The sequence below is a fragment of the Grampus griseus genome (assembly GCF_964374135.1).
Source record: "Grampus griseus genome assembly, chromosome: 9".
Taxonomy (NCBI): domain Eukaryota; kingdom Metazoa; phylum Chordata; class Mammalia; order Artiodactyla; family Delphinidae; genus Grampus; species Grampus griseus.
This window is the reverse complement of record NC_139003.1, coordinates 46,234,353-46,256,633: the sequence shown is the minus strand read 5'-3', so window position 1 is coordinate 46,256,633 and position 22,281 is coordinate 46,234,353. Positions and strand designations below refer to the sequence as shown.

Here is a 22,281-nt window from a genome sequence, read left to right as displayed (position 1 = left end):
GATGACTTTGAGTCTAAATTCACGTTCCATTCTATGGAAGATTTTCCTCCTCCGGATGAGTATAAACCATGCCAGAAGATTTACCCCAGCAAGATCCCCAGAAGTAAGTACCACCTTGATAAGACTCCTGGTTTTCCCTGACCCTCCAGAATTAGGTGCTTGGGTGCACTGACTGGCCACAGGCTGTGTAAAGTGTGACATCAGGATCTCACTGTCCTATTGCAGGGATGCGGCGATGTTCATACTTCTGGAAGTTTCAGAACATTTATTTGCCCTAATCTCCAAGGGTTCATGTAGAGGTTTTTTACAGAACACCAAGTTTAGTTATGTGGCATCGGATTTGGTTGCCTAAATTTACCACTGGTCCCTCCTCTCCCTGGGGCTTTTGACTGGGGAGCTAAACGCCCCAAGACAACAGCAAAATGGGATTCAGGAGCTTCGCATTAATAGTTGGGGAAGAACCCCAAAACCCCCAATTCAAAACTCTGGCAGACTCTGAAATAGAGAATGCCTTAGGTCAGTGGTTCCTACCTTGGTAATGCATTAGAATGACCTAGACAGCTTTTAAAAATCTGAAGGCCAGGCTGCACCTAGCGCAGGTAAGTCAGAATATCCAGGGTAGGACACAGATGTCAGTATTTTTGAAAATTGCCACGTGATTCCAATGTCCATCTAAGACTGAAAACCTCAGTCCAGTGAGAGCCTTCCTCCTCCCGATCTCATCGTGCGGCCAGGCCCCAAGAGAGGCCTTCACTTGGCTTACCTGCCCAGCCCTAAGAATCAAGGAAGGCTGGCCGGCCTGCCCTTCATGGCCCAACGGGCAGGGAGGCAGTACTTCAGGAGCACAGAAAGCAAAGAAGAGCACAGTAGTTGTTGACCACACAGTGATGCTGCCTGTTAACGTAATTCTTGTCTGCTGATTCAATCCAAGTGGGCAGGAGCTGGTAAGAGGGAGGCAGAGCCAGCAACCTGGGGTGAGGGTCCAATGTGTTTTCCACCCCACAACCCGAGTAAGGCCCCCAGCCCCAGACATCTGCAGACCAGCATGGAAAATCGTCAGTATCCAAGCTTAGCCCCAGACCGGGAACCTGGCTCTTTGACTGACTCCTTTCAAAGGGGCCTTGGTGAAGTCCCTTCCCCAGGGTTCAGCTTCCTGCAGGGCAGACCAAGGAGCACCAGCCTGCTCTCTGCTCAGGTGAGAGGTCCTCTCGGGATCAGCCTGGGCAGAACTTTCTCTGCGTGCCGGTGGATTGCACATTTAGAGAGAAGTGACTTGTATGTTTTTGTTTTGTTTTGTTTTGTTGCGGTACACGGGCCTCTCACCATTGTGGCCTCTCCCGTTGCGGAGCACAGGCTCTGGACGCGCAGGCTCAGCGGCCATGGCTCATGGGCCCAGCCGCTCCGCGGCATGTGGGATCTTCCCGGACCGGGGCACGAACCCGTGTCCCCTGCATCGGCAGGCGGACTCTCAGCCTCTGTGCCACCAGGGAAGCCCACTTGTATGTTTTTTAATAATATGTAAATACAGTTGACCCTTGAACAACGCAGGGCTTCATATGCATCGTTGGCCCTCCACATCCTTGGATGTGGAGGATTCCACCAACCACAGACTGTCGTACTGTAGTTTTACTACTGAAAAACATCCTCGTATAAGTGGACCCATGCAGTTCAAACCCATGTTGTTTCAGGGTCAACGGTACTCCTCTGAATTGAGAGAGAGAGAGGAAGAGAGAGGAGCGGGATAAAGATTGATGAAGGGAAATCACTCCACCTGGGGTTTAAATAGACCGTGGAGACGTGATGGTGGAGGACACGGGTGCTGGGTCAGGCTCCCATTCTTGCTCAGTTCGAGCTCAGCAGATGGGCGTGAACTGCCCACTGTACACTTGGCACCATGCTGGCCCCAGAGACTACGAGGTGTAAGCAACAAGGTCCCTACCACCAAGCCGCCAGCGTGCACACTCCCGAGATAGAAGTGTGAGACATTAACTAGATCACAACGGAGTGTCTTAATCACTGATTGTTTAAAGTGCAGGGGGCACCACAGCGGGCATGAGGGTGGAGGTGGAGACGGGACTTGAAGGCGTAGAGAGAGGTCACATTTCCACTGGGTGGAAAGGCTGAGCATGGCACACCCCCAGGAGAGAGGCACGATAGCGTTTGGGCCGTTTAAGAATGACAGGAAAGTCCTACGTGGTGTGTGAGGGCACACGGTGCCTGGAGAGGACCGCACCGGCTGCCAGAGATGTTAGCCTTCGCGGGGCAGAGGGTCAATAAATAATACTTCTTTTCCCATCATATGAAATGTTCACAGGTCAGACGGATGAAGATCTTAGTGTTTTTATTGGCAGAGCTTAGGTCACAGCAAACTCTAATACTGGGGGAGGTTTGCTGACTCCCCCAGGCCAGGGGATTTACAGGTGAGGAGACTGAGGCTGGCCTCCCCCTGCAGCCCCAGAGCAGCCTCACAGAGCTTTCCACATGGCCAGGAGGGCAGGACGGAATAGTCCTTAATACACAGCAGCCAGATTTCAAAGAGGGAACCTAGAAGGGGCCAGGCTGCACATGGCTAGTTCCCTCTGTTCAACTCACCAGAAAAAGAGGGCAGAGAGAGCCTAGGCGTGTTACCTACCCTACAGGAGGTGCCCACACATGAAGAGGACAAGGAGATATGTTCCCTCCTAATGTGAAGGATGTTTTATCCCTTCTAAGGGATATAAGCAGAACCTATAAGCAGAGCTGTCAGTGAAATACTAACCACCGCCAATACAGTAAGTGCTCCTGTCGTAGACCTGCTCAGATGTGCCTGGCATGGTTCTAGGTGCTTTGCAGACCTTATCATAAGTCCTTAATGTAGAAAGTTTTCATGTAGGGGAAAGGAGGTCCATACAGGCCAAGTGACTTGCCTAAGGCCTCACAGCAAGTTAGAGGCAGAGCCAGGAATTTCAGACCCAGGGGTGTCTGAGCCATGCAGCCATGGTGAACTCTGAGAAGGGATGTGGTTAGGTCTAGGTTGAGTTTGATAACTGGTGGTTTGATCAGAGGAGGTAGAGACCAAGGTCAGGAAACCTGTGGCTTTGAGAAGGGTCCATGCGAGGGAGGATGGATGGGGGTGAGGGTTGCCAGGGCTTGGGGATGCAGGCCATGAGAGGAACAAGAGAAGTAGAGGAGGAGCTGAGGGCCTCTGAGTACCAACCTGGGCCTGGATGGACGGTGCGGCACCAAGAAGAAGGAGCTGGAGAGGCGCAGGTTTCAGGAGGAGACGAAGTGATGGATCAGGGCGAGTGGAGGTGCCTGGAGGGCTGCAAGGGGGAGATGACCCGGGGCAGGTGGAACAGGGAGTACACAGGTCTGAGGCTGAGGGGTAAGGTCAGGAATGGGAACTAGCTCTGCGGGTCATCAGTTTGGAGCCTTACCCTAAACCAGGGCTCAGCAAGCATTTTCTTTAAAGGGCCAGAGAGGACATGCTGAGGTTCTGCCTGCCATCTGGCCTCTGTCACAACTACTCAGCTCTGCTGTTTTGACATGAGAACAGCCACAGACAACACGTAAAGAAATGGGCATGGCTGTCTTCCAGTAAAACTTAATCTGTGAAAGCAGTTGCTGGCTGAATTTGGTCTGCTGGCTGTATTTTGCTGATCTCTGCCCTCAACCACTTCAGAAAAACAGAGTCTTAAAAATCTCTTTGTTATACAGCCTTTCTCAGTAATGTGCTGTGGAGTCCTTCAATCTTCAGACTCAGTAAAATCGAACTTACCTGCATTTGGAGCCCGTGGTGCCTAGCCTCATCTCTGAGAACAGAAGAAAAGCTTCACCCCATACAGCTCACCAGGAGGGCAGAGGCGGCAGTCTGTGCTGTGTTCCTCTGCTTTCAGAGAAATGTTCAAATCAGTGCCCACACCAAAATAAATAATCTCCTGAGGATCAAGAAGGAGCAGTTAAAAAATAAAAACGCAACGTACTAATGAATTGACATCCTACAGACCAGAAAGGGCATTTGCCATTTCAAAAAGAAGATATAGCTTTAGACTGATGTGGCATTGGTGGACATAACATACTTCAGTAGCCTCCTGGCACAGTTAAATGAGCATGTTCCTGCCGTTCCTGCGAGCCGTGGGGGAGACGCTTGTTAATTATGTGGGTGTAGGTCATGCCTATCTGATGACATTTCTTCTCACAGTTTTTCTCTTGCATTCTGCCATTGACCTGTAACCCAAGGTTAGAGTTCTTCATGGTGTGGGAGACTGCGTTGGTTCCGTCAGATGAGGGTGTCCCTGTTGCTCTTTTGTAGCAGTTCTGGAGCTCTGTCTCCGCCCGCTTGCCTGCTTTCTCTCTGTCCTTCCGAGACACACACGCGCGCACACACACACGCACACGCACACACACACACACAGCACACAAATACCCTAAGGCTTAGCTCTTCCGGCGCCATCCTCCCTGTCTCCACTCTGCAAGTATGAGCCATGTTCTTTCTTTGGTAGATGATTTTGTCCAATTTTTAAGTGTTTTTAAAAGGCATGGGTTCCTCAATAAGTTAAACAGAATTACCGAATGACCTAGCAATTCCACTCCTGGGTGTATACCCCAAAGAATTGAAAACAGGTGTTCAAACAAGAGTTCATAGACAAATATTCACAGCAGCACTATTCACAGTAGCCAAAAGGTGACAACCCAAATGCCCATCAACTAGTAAATGGATAAACAAAATGTGGTGTAGTCATGCAATGGAATATTATTGGACAGTAAGAAAGAATGAAGCAGTGGTATGTGCTACAACATGGATGAACCTTGGAAACATTATGCTAAACGAAAGAAGCCAGACATAAAGCCCACATAAGATTCCATTGATATGAAATATCTAAAATAGGCAAATTCAAAGACACAGAAAGTGAATTTAGCAGTTGCCAAGGGCAGGGGAGTATGGAGAATGGGGAATGACTGCTAATGAGTCCTCTTGGGCTGATGAAAATGTTCTGCAACTAGATAGTGGTGATGGTTACACAACAACGGGAATGTACGAAGTGTCATTAATGGTAAATTGTATATTATATGTACTTTACCACAATGAAAAGAAAGTGAAAAAACCCTATCACTAAGAATCTTCGGGAAACATGCGTAGCTCACAAATATTCATTAACACAATGATGGTAGAAAGAGTGAAGTCATCCTCATATGGACAGATATTTATTGAGGCCCTCAGCTCTGGAGAGATTTAGACAAATGATCCCCCTGACTTACCCGTGAGAGATTCACACACTGGTGAAGGAAGGGAGGAGAGAAAGACACCCGAACATAACATTTCAGTCTGGTGTTCCCAGCAAAACCATCCTCATCACGATCAGTTCAGTGGGAAAGTGGGTGATTAAAAATTTGACCGTTTTCATCCCAACTCCTTTTTTCTTTACTTTTAATTGTGGTTAAAAAAGAACATAACGTGGGGACTTCCCTGGTGGTACAGTGGTTAAGAATCTGCCTGCCAATGCAGGGGACACAGGTTTGAGCCCTGGTCCGGGAAGATCCCACATGCTGCAGAGCAACTAAGCCCGTGCGCCACAACTACTGAGCCTGGGCTCTAGAGCCCACGAGCCACAACTACTGAAGCCCCGTGCACCCTAGGGCCTGCGAGCCACAACTACTGAGCCCATGTGCCACAACTATTGAAGCCCGTGCGCCTAGAGCCGGTGCTCTGCAACAAGAGAAGCCACTGCAATGAGAAGCCCGCGCACCGCAGTGAAGAATAGCTCCCACTCACCACAACTAGAGAAAACCCGCACGCAGCAACAAAGACCCAATGCAGCCAAAAAATATATATATATTATATATATATATATATATACACAAATAACATGAAACTGACCATTCTAACCATTTTTATGTGTACAGTTCAGTAGTGTGAAATGCATTTACATTGTTGTGCAACCAATTTCCAGAACTCTTTTCATCTCACAAAATTGAAACTCTGTACCCATTAAACAACTCCCCATTCTCCCCTCCCCCAACCCCCTGGTAACCACTGTTCTAGTTTCTAGCTCTGTGGCTCTATGAGTTTGACTACTCTTGGTATATAACTAGAATTGTGCTATACTTGACTTTTTTTTTAATTTTTTAAAAAAATTTATTTATATTTATTTATTTTTGGCTGTGTTGGGTCTTCGTTACAGCACGCGGGCTTTCTCTAGTTGCGGCGAGCGGGGACTACTCTTTGTTGAGGTGCGCAGACTTCTCATTGCGGTGGCTTCTCGTTTCGAAGCATGGGCTCTAGGCACGTGGGCTTCAGCAGTTGTGGCACGTGGGTTCAGTAGTTGTGGCTCTCAGGCTCTAGAGCGCAGGCTCAGTAGTTGTGGCGCATGGGCTTAGTTGCTCCGCGGCATGTGGGATCTTCCTGGACCAGGGCTTGAACCCGTGTCCCCTGCATTGGCAGATGGATTCTTAACCACTGTACCACCAGGGAAGCCCTACTTGACTTTTTGAGACTGGCTTATTTCACTTAGCATAATGTCCTCAAGGTTCATCCATGTTGTAGCGTATGTCACAATTTCCTTCCTTTTTAAGGCTGAATAATATTCCGTTGTATGTATTTACCACATTTTGTTTATCTATTCATCCATCAATAGACACTTGGGTTGCTTCCATCTTTTGGCTGTTGTGAACAATGCTGCTATGTACATGAGTGTACCAATAACTGTTTGAGACCCTGCTTTCAATTCTTTTGTGTATACACCCAGAAGTGGAATTACTGGATGATATGGTAATTCTATTTTTAATTTTTTGAGGAACCACCATACTGTTTTCCATTTTACATTCCTACCACCAGTACACAAGTGTTCCAGTTTCTCCACATCCTCTCCAACCCTTGTTATTTTCTGGTCTTGGTGCTTTGTTTTGTCTGTAGCCATCTTGATGGGTGTGAAGTGGTATCTCATTGTGGCCCAACTCCTTTTCTAAAATAGAGTTACTTTACACTTATAGCAAAACTGGCTACCATTACTTCCATTAGCAGAGAAACTTCTCCACCAGGCAGTGCAGTAACTTTAACAGTACAGGGTGGTTCACATCATAAAATCAAAGGATTAGATGTCCCCAGACTGAAAGAATCAGAAGACAAAGCCGGAGCCAGAGTCTTTCGCCTTTGTGGCGGGAGGGCAGTTGAGCAGTAAGGATCTCTGTCCTGGCTTACTTATCTTAGCCACGTCTGATTATTACTGGGGACCACAGCCCTCCATAAGCTATCTTCCAGCATCCCACTCTCTTACCACCTCCTGTCTTTCCAGGTTACTCCTTTATTCCTCTGAACCTGCAAAGATACTGTAATATCTATAAGTAATATCTCCCTTGGGAATTCCCTGGTGGTCCAGTGGTTAGGACTCTGCACTTTCACTGCCAAGGGTGCAGGTTCAATACCAGGTCGGAGAACTAAGATCCTGCAAACCACATGGCACGGCCAAAAAATTTTTTTTTAATCTTACCAGGTATTTATATATATATAAAAAAATCTCCCTTGACCTCCCCTGGGCCATTTCTCTGCTCTTCTTACAGGCAACACCATCTCCTCTCTCCATCCTCTCAGGCCTTCTCCCTTCACGCCATAGAAGGAGCCCTTGGCAAGGCTACCAGTGGACCCGAACGTGGCCAAATCCAGGGGTCAGAGGCGTCAGCTGCAGTCCATCACACCCTCCTCCTGAAGCGCTTCTTTGCTTAGATTTTCTGGCTGCCCCCTTTCTCCCCTCTCCTCCCACTGCAAGCCCACTGCTCCTCCATTTTTTGTCATACCAAAAACCTTAGAATCGTATTTGGCTTCTATTTTTCTCTTCTGCTCCCACATCCAATTTCCCAGTAAATTCTGGGACCTCCCCCTTGGAAATGCATCCCCAATCTGATCACGTGTCCTCTGTCACTCACCCCTGGCTGAAGCCACTGTCGTTTCTCACCTGGATGCTGCAAGCACCTACTAACCGGTGTCCCTGCTCCACACGGCAGCCCGAAGTGATTCCTCTAAAGCCCAGTCACGCTGCCCCTGCTTACAATCCTCCAGTGAATTCCCATCTCCCTCCAAGTCAATCAGAAATTCCCATCATGGCTTCTAAGACCCACATGAACTGCCCATTGCCGCCACTCTCCCCATCGTCACTTCCCTCCAACAGCATGGACCACCTACAATGTGTAGAACGCTCCAAGCACACCCCCCATCTCTGGGCGCTTTGCACTTGCCCTTCCTTCTATGGGCCACTTTCCTCAGGTATCCGCGAGACTTACCCCCTGCCTCCTTTAGGTCTTTTATTAAAATAGAGTTACTTTATACCTGTAGCACAACTAGCTACCATTATTCCCATTAGCAGAGAAACTTCTCCACCAAGCACTGCAGTAACGTTAACAGCTCTTGGTGGTTCATGCCGTAAATCAAAGGATTAGATGTCCCAAGACTGAGAGAATCAGAAGACAACGCCAGTGCCAGGGTGTGTCTTTCGCCCTTGTGGAGGGCAGTTAGGCAGTAAGGACCTCTGCCCTGGTGCACTTACCTTAGCCATGCCTGATTATTACCGGTGACTACACCCCTGCTTATGGCCTTCCCTGATGACCACTACAGATAAAATAACAGCACTTCCTGTCCTATCACTTGTGCTCTCTTTATGCTGCCTTATCGTTTTCTTCAAGGCATCTATCACCTCCTGACATGTTATATATTTACCTGTCTTCCCCAGTACAGTATAAGGCCCTGGAGGGCAGAGACGGCATCCATTTTTATTCACTGGTCTACCATCAGCTCCTGGCCTGAGGCCAGGCACACAGACACTCAGTAACCACTTGTTGAATTAATAATTAACAATATCCACACATATCTACACTGCTAAACCATTTACAGAAGAAATTTGAAAACAGCACAAATATCCAACAATAAATAAATTAATTAGTGCAGAGCCACAGGATGGAATGTTCTGCATCTGTTATAATAGCGCTGTTGAATATTTAGTGACGTGGGAAAATGCCAATGCTCCCATGAGAAAACAAAACAAAAAAACCTGGCATACTAAAATTACATTAAATAAAACCTAAATTTAATTTTAAAAAGAAAATATTTCATGAATTTATATGGAGAGGGAAAAGTGGACCAAATAAAGGAAAGAGAGAAGAGGCTAGAAATATATCCAGTACAGTGTTAAGAGTGGTTAGCCCTCAATGGTGGAATGCTGGGTGATTTTTATTTTCCTTATGCTTCACTATTTTGTCCAAGTGTTCGATAATAAATATATATTACTTTTAATAAGCGTTAAAACTAATTTTAAAATTCCAAATTATTGACAGAGAGACTATGATTAGCCCACCCCTGGTCTGAGTGCCCCGAGGTGTGTAGGGTGACAATGTAAGTTCTCTACGAGGGAGACGTGGGTCCCTCAGGCCAACGTCAACTATGGCAGTGACAGCAAGGAAGGAGAGGAAAGGCCAGGTAAGCAATTTCTGAGGCGTAGCCCTGGCAGATACTAGTATTATCATTTCCAATGAAACCTGTCATTTCCTTTAGTTAGAGAGCGTGAGAGGCTTCCAGCATTAGAACAGGGAAGGCCCTATGAGGTTTTCCAGCCCAGCTCCTTCAGGTCAGACTGAAATAACCGAGGCAGAAGTAGGGTGATCTGCCTCTGGTCACAGCTGGTGGCAAAGCCGGGGCTTGAGGTGAGGTTCTTTGTTCCATGTCACCTAAGAGAACCCCAGGCTTGTTCTTTTTTTTTTATTTTGTTTTTATTTTTTTTTCAGATCCATGAACTTTATTTATTTTTTTACATCTTTATTGGAGTATAATTGCTTTACAATGGTGTGTTAGTTTCTGCTTTATAACAAAGTGAATCAGTTACACATATACATATGTTCCCATATCTCTTCCCTCTTGCGTCTCCCTCCCTCCCACCCTCCCTATCCCACCCCTCTAGGTGGTCACAAAGCACCGAGCTGATCTCCCTGTGCTATGCAGCTGCTTCCCACTAGCTATCTGTTTTATGTTTGGTAGTGTATATATGTCCATGCCACTCTCTCACTTTGTCACAGCTTACCCTTCCCCCTCCCCACATCCTCAAGTCCATTCTCTAGTAGGTCTTTATTCCTGTCTTACCCCTAGGTTCTTCATGACATTTTTTTTTCTTAAATTCCATATATATGTGTTAGCATACGTTATTTGTCTTTCTCTTTCTGACTTACTTCACTCTGTATGACAGACGCTAGGTCCATCCACCTCACTACAAATAGCTCAATTTCATTTCCTTTTATGGCTGAGTAATATTCCATTGTATATATGTGCCACATCTTCTTTATCCATTCATCTGATGATGGACACTTAGGTTGTTTCCATCTCCAGGCTATTTTAAATAGAGCTGCAGTGAACATTTTGGTACATGACTCTTTCTGAATTATGGTTTTCTCAGGGTATATGCCCAGTAGTGGGATTGCTGGGTCATATGGTAGTTCTATTTGTAGCTTTTTAAGGAACCTCCATACTGTTCTCCATAGTGGCTGTACCAATTCACATTCCCACCAACAGTGCAAGAGTGTTCCCTTTTCTCCACACCCTCTCCAGCATTTATTGTTTCTAGATTTTTTGATGATGGCCATTCTGACTGGTGTGAGATGATATCTCATTGTAGTTTTGATTTGCATTTCTCTAATGATTAATGATGTTGAGCATTCTTTCATGTGTTTGTTGGCAGTCTGTATATCTTCTTTGGAGAAATGTCTATTTAGGTCTTCTGCCCATTTTTGGATTGGGTTGTTTGTTTTTTTGTTATTGAGCTGCATGAGCTGCTTATAAATTTTGGAGATTAATCCTTTGTCAGTTGCTTCATTTGCAAACATTTTCTCCCATTCTGAGGGTTGTCTTTTGGTCTTGTTTATGGTTTCCTTTGCTGTGCAAAAGCTTTGAAGTTTCATTAGGTCCCATTTGTTTATTTTTGTTTTTATTTCCATTTCTCTAGGAGGTGGGTCAAGAAGGATCTTGCTGTGATTTATGTCATAGAGTGTCCTGCCTATGTTTTCCTCTAAGAGTTTGATAGTTTCTGGCCTTACATTTAGGTCTTTAATCCATTTTGAGCTGATTTTTGTGTATGGTGTTAGGGAGTGATCTAATCTCATACTTTTACATGTACCTGTCCAGTTTTCCCAGCACCACTTATTGAAGAGGCTGTCCTTTCTCCACTGTACATTCCTGCCTCCTTTATCAAAGATAAGGTGACCAGGGCTTCCCTGGTGGTGCAGTGGTTGAGGGTCCGCCTGGTGATGCAGGGGACACGGGTTCGTGCCCCGGTCTGGGAGGATCCCACATGCCGCAGAGCGGCTGGGCCCATGAGCCATGGCCGCTGAGCCTGCGCGTCCAGAGCCTGTGCTCCACAATGGGAGAGGCCACAGCAGTGAGAGGCCCGCGTGCCCTAAAAAAAAAAAAAAAAAAGATAAGGTGACCATATGTGCGTGGGTTTATCTCTGGGCTTTCTATCCTGTCCCATTGATCTATCTTTCTGTTTTTGTGCCAGTACCATACTGTCTTGATTACTGTAGCTTTGTAGTATAGTCTGAAGTCAGGGAGCCTGATTCCTCCAGCTCCATTTTTTGTTCTCAAGATTGCTTTGGCTATTCAGGGTCTTTTGTGTTTCCATACAAATTGTGAAATTTTTTGTTCTAGTTCTGTGAAAAATGCCAGTGGTAGTTTGATAGGAATTGCATTGAATCTGTAGATTGCTTTGGGTAGTAGAGTCATTTTCACAATGTTGATTCTTCCAATCCAAGAACATGGTGTATCTCTCCATCTATTTGTATCATCTTTAATTTCTTTCATCAGTGTCTTATAATTTTCTGCATAGAGGTCTTTTGTCTCCTTAGGTAGGTTTATTCCTAGATATTTTATTCTTTTTGTTGCAATGGTAGATGGGAGTGTTTTCTTGATTTCACTTTCAGATTTTTCATCATTAGTGTATAGGAATGCCAGAGATTTCTGTGCATTAATTTTGTATCCTGCTGCTTTACCAAATTCATTGATTAGCTCTAGTAGTTTTCTCATAGCATCTTTAGGATTCTCTATGTATAGTATCATGTTGGCTGCCCAAAATACTGGAACAGCATAGAACCAATCCAAGGGTGTGTTCCACGCCTTCGTGAGTGAGGAGTCTCCATGTAGAGGCCTAGGAAGACCCCACTACATGCCCTAGGCTCACTTGAGAGGAAAGGATGAACTTGACATTAGAAAGGGAACTACCAACAGAACTCAGTGGCTCTGTATTGAAAAGGGAAAATGATGATTCCATGTTCCTTTTTAAAGTTCAAATCAACATCTTTCTGGATAAATATATTTTTTAGCAGAATCTTTTTATTATTTTTAAAAGATATAAAAACAACTACTCCCATCAGTAGCAATACAAGGTTTAACATTTTAACCAGATTTTCTCAGGCCTTTTTCAGATACCTTTAGTAGCTAATTATTTTGTCTACCCCTTCTGTAAACAATCATCACACAACATACAGAACCCTGGGGAAGACTGCTGAGGGCACCCTCACTCTGGCCCAGCCCATGTATTCATCCCCGCACTGAAATCCGCACTGAAATCACCTAGTAACAACATTCTCCTCTGTTTTCAACCGTTTCCTGTCTGTTGCACTGCTTTGGGGATGGGAAGGGAAACAGAAATTACCGTTCCACTTAATGTCTGTGTCATACAGTTAGCGTTGCCAGTGAAATGTTCCCAGTCACAGAGAATTGTGCTTTTGATTCCATCTAACCATCTGCCGTTCTTGTCGTGGTCTGGCCAACATTCCTTCTCTGCACGTGAGGCCGGTGTATGCAGCATCCCATTTGTTTCAGATACACAGCTTGGTTCTCTGCACCATACCTACTACTCTCCACCTTACGCCATGTGGACCCTACCTTAGAGAGAGACCGAGTTGGCGCAGAGATGACGGTTAGATGTGCTTCTCCTAGGAGTCCACTTTCTCCTCACCCAGCCCCTGGAATTGTACTCCAAGACTGGGAGGGGTCCTGGGAGACCCAGCTTTGATGGCCAACCAAGTTTGTAAATCCTTTCTGGGTGTTTTCCAAGCCCTGCAGTATTCAGCCTCTTGTTCATTGGCTACAGAACGGACTTTTTTTTTTTTCTTTTTTGACCTGAAAATATATCTCTGTCTGAGAAAAGGTACAAGCCTGGCTTGGTTTACAAGTGACAAAAAATAAAGTTGGAAACCAGCGTGGCCCTCAGGCCTGTGCTCCTCCAGCCCAAGCACAGACTTTCTTCTTTAAGCCCCACAGTTTAGCGAAGTCTTTCCTATCCGGCTGCTCTGTAGCCAGCAGCTTCTGCAACACAGTGTGTTGATAACTGGGGGAAGAGGCACCATCTGGTTACTAGGGGGCAGCAGCAGCGGTCCCTTGGGCTGCTCTGCATGCAGTAGACGCGTGTGACTGGATAGAGATGGGAAAGAGATTTCTTACTGTGCGCTGTGGTACCAAAAGTTTGAAAACCGCCATTTTAGCGAATCTGAAATACTCTTCTGTGGGCAAACAGCCCGTGTGAAGGACTGTTTCAAGCAGAAGGGCTCTACAGTTTAATTCTAAGAGATTCTAGTGGCATCTCGTAAGGGAAAACCCCCCAAGGAGATATTTGGATTAAAAGCATCCTGGGTAACCCTGGCAACTCTCAGCCACACATTCTAGCAGCAGTGAAATTTCTTTTACAACAAGGTGCAGAGTTTTCCTTTCTGTTTTAAGAAGAAATTGATTCTCCTTAGCTCTGTTGTTTCCAGTCGTATTTATGAAAACTAGTGGGCACTGCTTACCTATGGAGAAGCCTGTTTCGTTGCCCAGTCGTCCTCCAAGTGGGGGATTTTGCCCCCCAGGGGATATTCAGCACTGCCTGGAGACCTTTTTTGTTGATACAAATGGTCTGGGGCATGTGCTAGTGGCGTCTAGTGGGTAAAGACCAGGGATGCTGTGAAACTGCTTACAGCACACAGGCAACACCCCACAACAAAGAATTTTCCAGCCCCAAATGTCAGTAGAGCCAAGTTAAGAAACCCTGGTCTAGAGGAAGGCTTTTCTGTAGTAGACTGGAGTTTCGTAAATCTAAGAACAATAGTGTCAAGGCCATACTGCCGCGTGGAATTCGGTCAGGGGCTGTTTATCAGTGTCTCTTTACTTTTTGCTCAGTTGTAAATCTGACTAAAAACCTAGTACTCCCTATGCCATTGATCCAAAAATATCTTCATCCTAGAACAAGTGCACTCGGTAATTTTAAAAGTATTTTAATGAAAATTATAGTGTCCATTGGATTAATGTTTTGTAAGGTGTAGAGACCCTTCTATGTGGCAGTTCATTTAAAAAACTATATCTTACCATAACAGATTCTTAAGATGACTTATATGCCCATTGTAGAAAACTTGAAGAGTATTTTTAAGAGTTTTTAAAAAGCAGTAAATCCAAAAGGAATCAATTCAGTATATTATTTACATTTTTAAATGGATTTTTTAAAATAGTTGACATCTTGCTATGTATACAGTTTCTAGCCTGCTTTTTTGTCCTACATTTCAAACATCATCCCAAATTATTTGAGCCTTTGTAGACACTCAGATGGCTTCTTGGTGCTCCATCATACGATAATGAACCCTAGATTTCCTAAACACTTGTTGAATACAGGTTATTATCAGCTTTTCACTATCATAAATAATCTGGGATTGATATTTCTGCTTTTCATGTTGCTTTGTAAGTAGCACAGCAACGTGAATTGTTGGGAGGGCTTTGGGACATGGTTATTTAATTCCTAGCCTGTGACAGAAGCAGACAGAAAAGTCTTGCACCAAATGCAGCAGAGGAGACCCAGGGACACCATTTGGATCACCTGACTCACAGGAAAAGTTCTGGAATTCCTAGGAATGTGGATTTAAAACTTGGCTAGACCAACCAAACCATGTATCTACGTGTACACATGTCTATGTAAGTAAATGTCAAAAAGAAAAACAAAGCTGGAGGGATAAACAGCAGACTTTTAGCAGAGGCAACTCCGGGCTAATTAATTGGGATTAGAGAGAAGGGCAGGCAGAGAGGAAGCACTTGAGGGGGTATTTTTTCCTTATTATCTTTTCTATATTCTTTGAATTCTTAATTATGAGAATATATTCATATGTAACTTGTGTAATATTTAAACCTAATATGTTTTAGAGAGTGAGTTGGAGCCTCATGGAACAGGGTCTGAGCTATGTCAGCACACACTTTCACTCCTTTTTTAAGCAACCCTAGCACGACGCCGGCACATTTGGGGCCAGGACACACGAGCGAGTCTGCAGCTGATGCTGTGTTCAGAGCTGAGAAGCTCGCACCTGCGTTTAGATGAGAGGCCTTCATCACTTGTTCTCCTCCCAGCTCTGTGGACGTGATGCCTCTGTATCCACAGTGTGTGACATAGAGGCGGTGGGTAGAAACGCACAGTCTAGGGCCAGGAGCCCGAGGGTTTCAGGTTGACCGACTTACATTACCCTTGGTTCCTGTACCATTGCCCTAAGTGCTGGTTTAGCCAGACTTTCTCCGTGAAGCACATAGCCGGCCCTGGGCCAGCAGATGGTGGGATGGTTCCTGTGTCTTTCAGGCCGCACACCTGGTCCCTGGCTCCACACTGAGGCGGCCGGCCAGAGCTCCGATGACATCAAAGGCAGAAATGCTCAGGTAACACGGCCCTCTGGTCTCTGAGTGTGAAACTGGGAAACCTCAGGGAGCACAGAAATATTGAGGGTGTGCTTTCCTCTGAACAGCCTCCTGGTTTTCCTCAGGGAAAGCTATAGGGGTACCTTTGTTTCCAGCTGGGATGAAACACAATTTCAAAACCTGAAGAGTGAAAGGGGGGAGCTTCTCTGGAATCACCACCACACACAGAAGCAGCTTTGGCAACACAGAACCCCTTGGGAATCACTCTGCAACCATCACCCCGTTCGCTCCCATCATTCTTCCCTCGTTACTGTGGCCTGAGAAGCCTGAGAGGAGAGCTCTGTAACATGTATAAAACATAATTTGGTGTTCTCTCTCGTCTATAGAATACATGGTTTCTCATAGCACCCTGGGGTTTTTTCTCCCATCGACATTATCATTTACTTATTTTTTTAATTTTTACTTTATTTTTGGCCACACTGCACAGCATGTGGGATATTAGTTCCCTGAACAGGGATTGAACCCGTGCCCTCTGCAGCGGAAGCACGGTGTCTTAACCACTGGACTGCCAGGGAAGTCCCCAACATTATCATTTCTTTTGACCAAATGTAGCCACAAATTTTGCTGGTGGCTAGAGGAAGGCTGGGGGGAGGGGATCGGGGGAACCAGAGAGGTGCTTGTGTCATAATTATGAGTCTTTGAAGAAATGCCCTCGTGCTCACACGAGGCAACTTGGACACAGTGTTTTCTAACCTGGGCGGAGATGACATCTCTCACCGCAGACGACAGGGTCTCATCTTTAAAGGCCCTTCGTTTCTTTGAAAACATGCATTCCGTCCACCCTGGCCTCCTCCTGTTTCACAGTGCTGTGTAACAAAAGGGGTGGCCTGCTGTTAGATCAGAACCTCAAGGAAAGAGAGGTGAGAAAGAAGGAACTTAGGTTACTGGAAGTGGGGATGAGCTCCCTGAAGGACAAGCACCCCTCCCCTTTCTCACCATGGCTAATCCAAGAATTGCAATAACCGTTCTCAGATGACTGTAGGTTCAAAACTGGGTGTATGATTGCAGTTCAGAGAAAGTATGTATGCAGAGGAAAAAAGAAGACAGGAAAAATATACACAAAATTGTTCACAGGCATTCACTCTGCCAGCTGATGGCTGATTTTGACTTCTTAGGGGGCATTTCTGCAGTTTCTGAATGTTCCATAATAAATACATTACTCCTGTGATCAGAAAGATATAGTAATAATCAAAATAACATCTCCTACATTATATAGCTCTTTATATAGTTTAGATAACTTGCATATGTTATTTCATTTGCTCCTTTTAGCAACTCTGTGGTATAAGCTGGAGAGATACCTTTAATGCAAACTTTTTTTCATATGAGAAAACCAAGCTTCAAGAGGTTAAGGAACTCACCCAAGGTCAAGGTCACGTTCACAGACCTCTGACTCCTCGTCCAGTGCTCCTTCCACTGTACCTCACTGCTTTGCCTGGCATGTTAGAATTGACAGGACAGGAGTCACCCGCACCTTCAGACGTGGCAAGCACGATGGGACATTATGCACGGTCTGGTCCCTGACCTCATGGCAGGCACACATCTAAATCCCTGAGCCCATAAAGTCTAGTCAAGGATGAATTGTTAAGTCTCTCTTGGGCATCCCATTGTCAAGAAGATCTTCTTTATGTCTAGCTGGACACCATCTTAATTCATTTTCACTTCAGTGAGGCAAAAAGAAATCGCCCAGAGAAATCACGGGGTTCCAGACATGGTGAACAGCACCCTGGGGGTGCTCTTCTTTTATGGGTACAGAGCCCAAGTGATCCGTGCAAGGCTGGGAGCTCTGATATCTGAAAGCCTGGGACCCTTTCTCTGTTTTCTGTTGCCTTGTCTTGGGATCGCCACCAAGTTTTTTGCTTTTCTTGAGCTTCCCGTCAAGTGAGTCTGCTGGTGCTTGATCCCTTAAATGTTTTTGATGGGATTAGGTCCCCACCTGCCACAAGCTACACTTTTCATTCCTTTTCCACCCACAACCTCCTGGGTGAAAATCAGCACCTTATGTATGATGGGACCATCAGACCCTGGCAGCCTTGCATGCATGAGGGAAAGCTTCACTGCCCGGCCCCGGAGTATGTCATTTATGTGCTGTGAGTCCTCTGACCCCACCTGATAACACTGTCGTGTTTCCACAGTTATCGCTGAAGACACTCCGGTGAGAAGACAGATGAAGCCAACGTCCTGTGAGCCACCTGGGGGTCCATATGGCGGGGTGGACATCCCCAGGAGAACGTCAGACCTCACCCTTCTCAAGTTGTAATTCAGTTGACATACAGGCTCTGCACGGAGCATTTATTTATTGTAAATACGTGATTTGCACAGGCTTTAAATCAGTATTATAGTCGATTTTTATTTGAGTAATTTACAAAACACACACATCATTTCTCCATTGTTTAAAATGCATCTTGGCATTCATCTGTCAGCACAGATGACAGCCCTGACCCCACCACAGAGTGTCCATTCCATGACTGTTAATACGCGTGCAGGCTGGCCCTCCCTAGATTCGGAACCATTTTTAGAAGATTCCTTAGTTTCCCAAAGTCATAGTATCTACAACAGCTTCTTATTGGCATGATTTTCTAGTCTCATCACACAAACTGCAAAATCAAACCAGATAATGCCTTATAAATGACGCGGCTCACAGAGAGCAATGTGTCGCCACACCCAGACGATGCCACACGGCCTCCAGTGAACGAGATGCCACGTCTCGCTCCCGTCTTGCAGTACAGGGATTCTTTTGCTTCCTAATGTAAACATAACACAGTCAAAGGCAAGAGCGGGCTTGGCCTCTCCAAGGCCAACCACAGGGCCCCTTTTGTATCTGAATGATCCTGCAAGTAGCCAATGCTCTTACTGTTTACACTGCCCCTCGTGCCCATGTCTGCATGACGGTCCTCCTGTCCCTCCAAGTTCCCAGCCTCATCCTGGCAGACAAGGTGAGGTGAGCTGTATGAGATTTCAGTATTTTCCCTGCAAGTTAGAAACCTGTGTAAGTCATCATGAGTAAATTCCTAATTCTGTCTCAGAGCTCTTTTTTTTCCTCCTCTGAGTGCAGGGTTTTCGTGAAAAACATGACACGGAAAGTATAGACTGAAATGTATTCTGAAATATCTGCCTCAAATATCAGTGCCCCACGCCCGCCCTTAGGGAACCTGGAGCCACCCATCAGGCAAATCCTAGCTGCCTTCTGAGCCCGAGAACCTAAGTGGTCTGAGAGTCCCCCAGTCCCTGTGGTGGCACCTTTCTAGGTGGGGAGAAGTGTGTGAGTTCAGCCAGCCCTGACTATGGACCGGCTCAGGACTGGCTGTGACCTGTCCTCTCACACCCTTTTTCGGGAGCTGGCAAGGGAATGGCAGTGTGTTTTTGCTTGCTGCATGACCCCATCCTTGGTGGAAAAGCTGTGACAGAGGAAGGAGAGAAAATAGGAGGAAACAGACTGATCCCTCGTCTGTGCTCAAAATAGCTGCAGATTAAAGGAAATCAGGGAGGCAGAAGTGGGAAGAGCAGTGAAAAATAAGTTTCCTTTGAAACAGCCCACTCGTGCACTCACACCTCAAGGATGTAGTGCCCGGAACACGCCATCCACGAAAGGTAGCCATTAGGAGTGTTTTGGCAAACATGATAGTACACCCAACCTAGCTGCTGTCTGGAGTGGAGACTAAGATGGTGTCCTCCATCGTTGTTATGCTTTCTCATTCCAGACAGAAGCCACTGAGCGAGGTCAAGTTCCCTTCCCTGGGGAATAAATCATGCCAAGTTGTAACAGCTAAATCAATGGAAGAGAAGCTTTTGCAGGTCATCAGCTATGGGCATACCTGATTTGGTTTTTTTGGTTCTGCAAGGTTTCCAGAAGGTCAGAACTTCTGTTTATTACAGTATCCACTCCACCTCTCTCTCAGGTGTACAGAATAATTACAGGGGTTTTAATGATCATGATTAAGGAGGTGCTAGACCAAGGCTGTTCCACCTTCAGAGTAGACTGCCTGCCCTGGTGAGGTGTTTACACATTAATGTTCTGCACCACTGGGATGGAAATTCAGAATAAAACCATTCAAGGACAGAGGGAAGGAATGAGGAGAAACCAAAAATTGCAATTAGGGAGAAATTTCAGGAACCTGGGATCACATCCCTCCTCCAGACCCATCACTGAATTCTCGCCCTTTGAACTCTCACGGTGCCGGCCTCCGGCAGGACAAAGCCTTCACCCCTAGACCACAAACTTAAATGTAGCGCCCCTCCCATCCTCGCGTATGCTTGCTGGCGCTGTGGTCTGTGACTCCCCCAGTGTTTCACGTGTATTTTATATTTATTGATGTTCCCTCTGCAGATTTATTTCTTTGTATCCAATAAACTTTAATAAGTGGGAACGCTTCTAGCCATTCACTCGTTAAAGCCTATCGATGGTCACCAGCACCAACGCTTTTGTAGCTAACTAAACAAATGGGTATTTGGGAAAACCAACCAAGGGAAAAACTTTCTCACATGCATTCTGTAAAAAGTAGATAACACTATATTTACTGAGTTTTATTAAAATCAAATGGGCAGAGTATTGTTTACAAATTACTCTGACTTGTGTTAAAGTGGAACCGCTTTCAACCTAAAGTGCACTTAGCGCTGCCACCTCAACTAAGCAAACCCTCAAAAACTCTCCTATATGGAGCAGTAATCATCTCCATCGCCATTATAGTGTCTTCAGGTACAGGGGAGACGAGGTTTACCTGATAGGTAAGTTGGCTTAAGGGAAAACATGATTCTGAATCTCGATTTTGCATCTTACAAGTTTAGGGAAGTAACAATTTTAGCCAGTCTATGCCTCAGTTTCCTCATCTGTAAAATGGGGGCATAGATATGTATCTAAGCATATAGTAGTGAAGATGGGGTAACATAACCCCTGGGCTAGCCTTTAACCCTGGGGTCACAGGAGACCAAGGTATCAGTGCACGCATGTGCGCACACGCGCGCGCGCGCACACACACACACACACACACTCTAGGGTACAAGCGGTTTGTTTATTATACATTCAGTCACACACAGAGCTCTCGCTGCATTCCATTCAGATATTCACTGAGCTGCTCAGATCACTGGCTCTGCTGTTGGGTAACAAGGAGAGAGCAGTAATTAAAATTTATAGATGCTCCTGAAATAAATCTCATCTAGAAAGTAACTTCAAAGTTAGCTGCTACACACTTTGCAACTGAATTAGTTAAGGACCTGACTTGTTTTATCTGCTGTTTTATTAGTAGAGGCACAGATAAGCTTTTTCATGACCAAAAGGGCCCATCTGATTGGAGGAAAAAAAAGCAATGGCCCAAGATAATCGACAAAGTGGAGGATGGACTTTAAAGGCATTGACTGTAGAGGTATGTGAAGTGGCCATAGTTCTAGGCACCCCTGATGGAGTTCCGGGTGGGAGAGGTGGTGCCTAGAGGGGCGAGGGGAGCAGCTTAAAGGGACGGGCTGTGGACTCCAGAAGCATGTTCCAGGTTCTCAGACCGTGCCCCAGGAGGCTTGGCATCCTTCCTGAACCTGCTCTGTTATGAACTGAATTGTGTCCTCCAAAAATTCATATTTTGAAGTCCTAACCCCATACCTCAGAAAGTAGCCTTATTTGGGAATAGAGTTGCAGATGTAAGTTAAGATGAGGTCCTACTGAAGTAGGGTGGACCCCTAATCCACCCTATATGACTGGTGTCCTTATAAAAAGGGGAAGTTTGGACACAGACACATACACAGGGAGGATGCTATATGAAGATGAAAAGACAGATTAGGGTGACGCTTCTGGAGGCCAAGAAATGCTGACGATTGCCAGCAAACCACCAGAAGCTAGGTGGGACAGAATCTCCCTCACAGCCCTCAGGAGGAACCAACCCTGCCAACACCTTGATCTTGGACTTCTAGCCTCCAGAACTGTGAGATGATAAATCCCTGTCGTTTAAGCAACCCAGTTTGTGGTCCTTTGTTATGGCAGCCCTAGCAAACAGATACATGCTGTGTTACCTTGGAGCTTTGCAGGAGTTTACAGTTTGTGAAAAAAAGAGCTGAGAAGAAAGTTTAAAGAGTCAGCAGTTCCTTGTCATGTAAATGGGGCCATCATCTACTCTGACCTTGACACAGGTCACGTCTCGCTGGTAACTAAGTCCTATTTTCATGAACGAGACATTCAGTTGCATTTTGCCTGTCATGTGGAGACAAAACCATGGAAGCAATCTGGCATTTCTAGGTCACCAGAGTGGGAAGAGCTGGCTTTTTTCTTAAGTGGCACCCTCTCCTCTAGTGGAGTTTCTATGGCTTTAAAGTAAAGATGCTCGGCATAGGTGGCACCAGCCATTCTGATGATTTTTTAAAATTTGGTAAAATAAACATAAAATTTACCATTTTTAAGGGTACAGATCAGTCGTGTTAAGTACGTTCACGGTGTTGTGTGACCAGTCTCCAGAACTCTTTTATCATCTTGCAAAACTTAAACTCTGTGCCCCTTAAACAGTAACTCCCCATTCCCCTTCCCCCCTAGCCCCTGGCAACCACCATTCTACTTTCTGCCTCTATGAGACTGACTACTCTGGGTACCCCAT

At 45.7% G+C, this 22,281-nt stretch overlaps 1 protein-coding gene across 2 annotated transcripts in view; it reads left to right on the top strand.

Annotated features, from left to right (window-relative positions):
* Window positions 1–20,698, top strand: part of WIPF3 (WAS/WASL interacting protein family member 3) — a 90,973-nt gene extending 70,275 nt beyond the window's left edge. Inside the window, exons 7-9 of one of the 2 annotated variants that reach the window (XM_082661422.1) lie at window positions 41–103; window positions 15,597–15,673; window positions 17,845–20,698. In XM_082661422.1, coding sequence (XP_082517548.1) covers window positions 41–103; window positions 15,597–15,673; window positions 17,845–17,868 — 164 coding nt within the window. In that variant the 3' untranslated portion in view covers window positions 17,869–20,698. Of the gene's footprint in view, window position 1; window positions 104–15,596; window positions 15,674–17,844 lie in introns of both variants that reach the window. The other variant, XM_082661421.1, reaches the window with a different exon arrangement.
* Window positions 20,699–22,281: the final 1,583 nt, after the last annotated feature.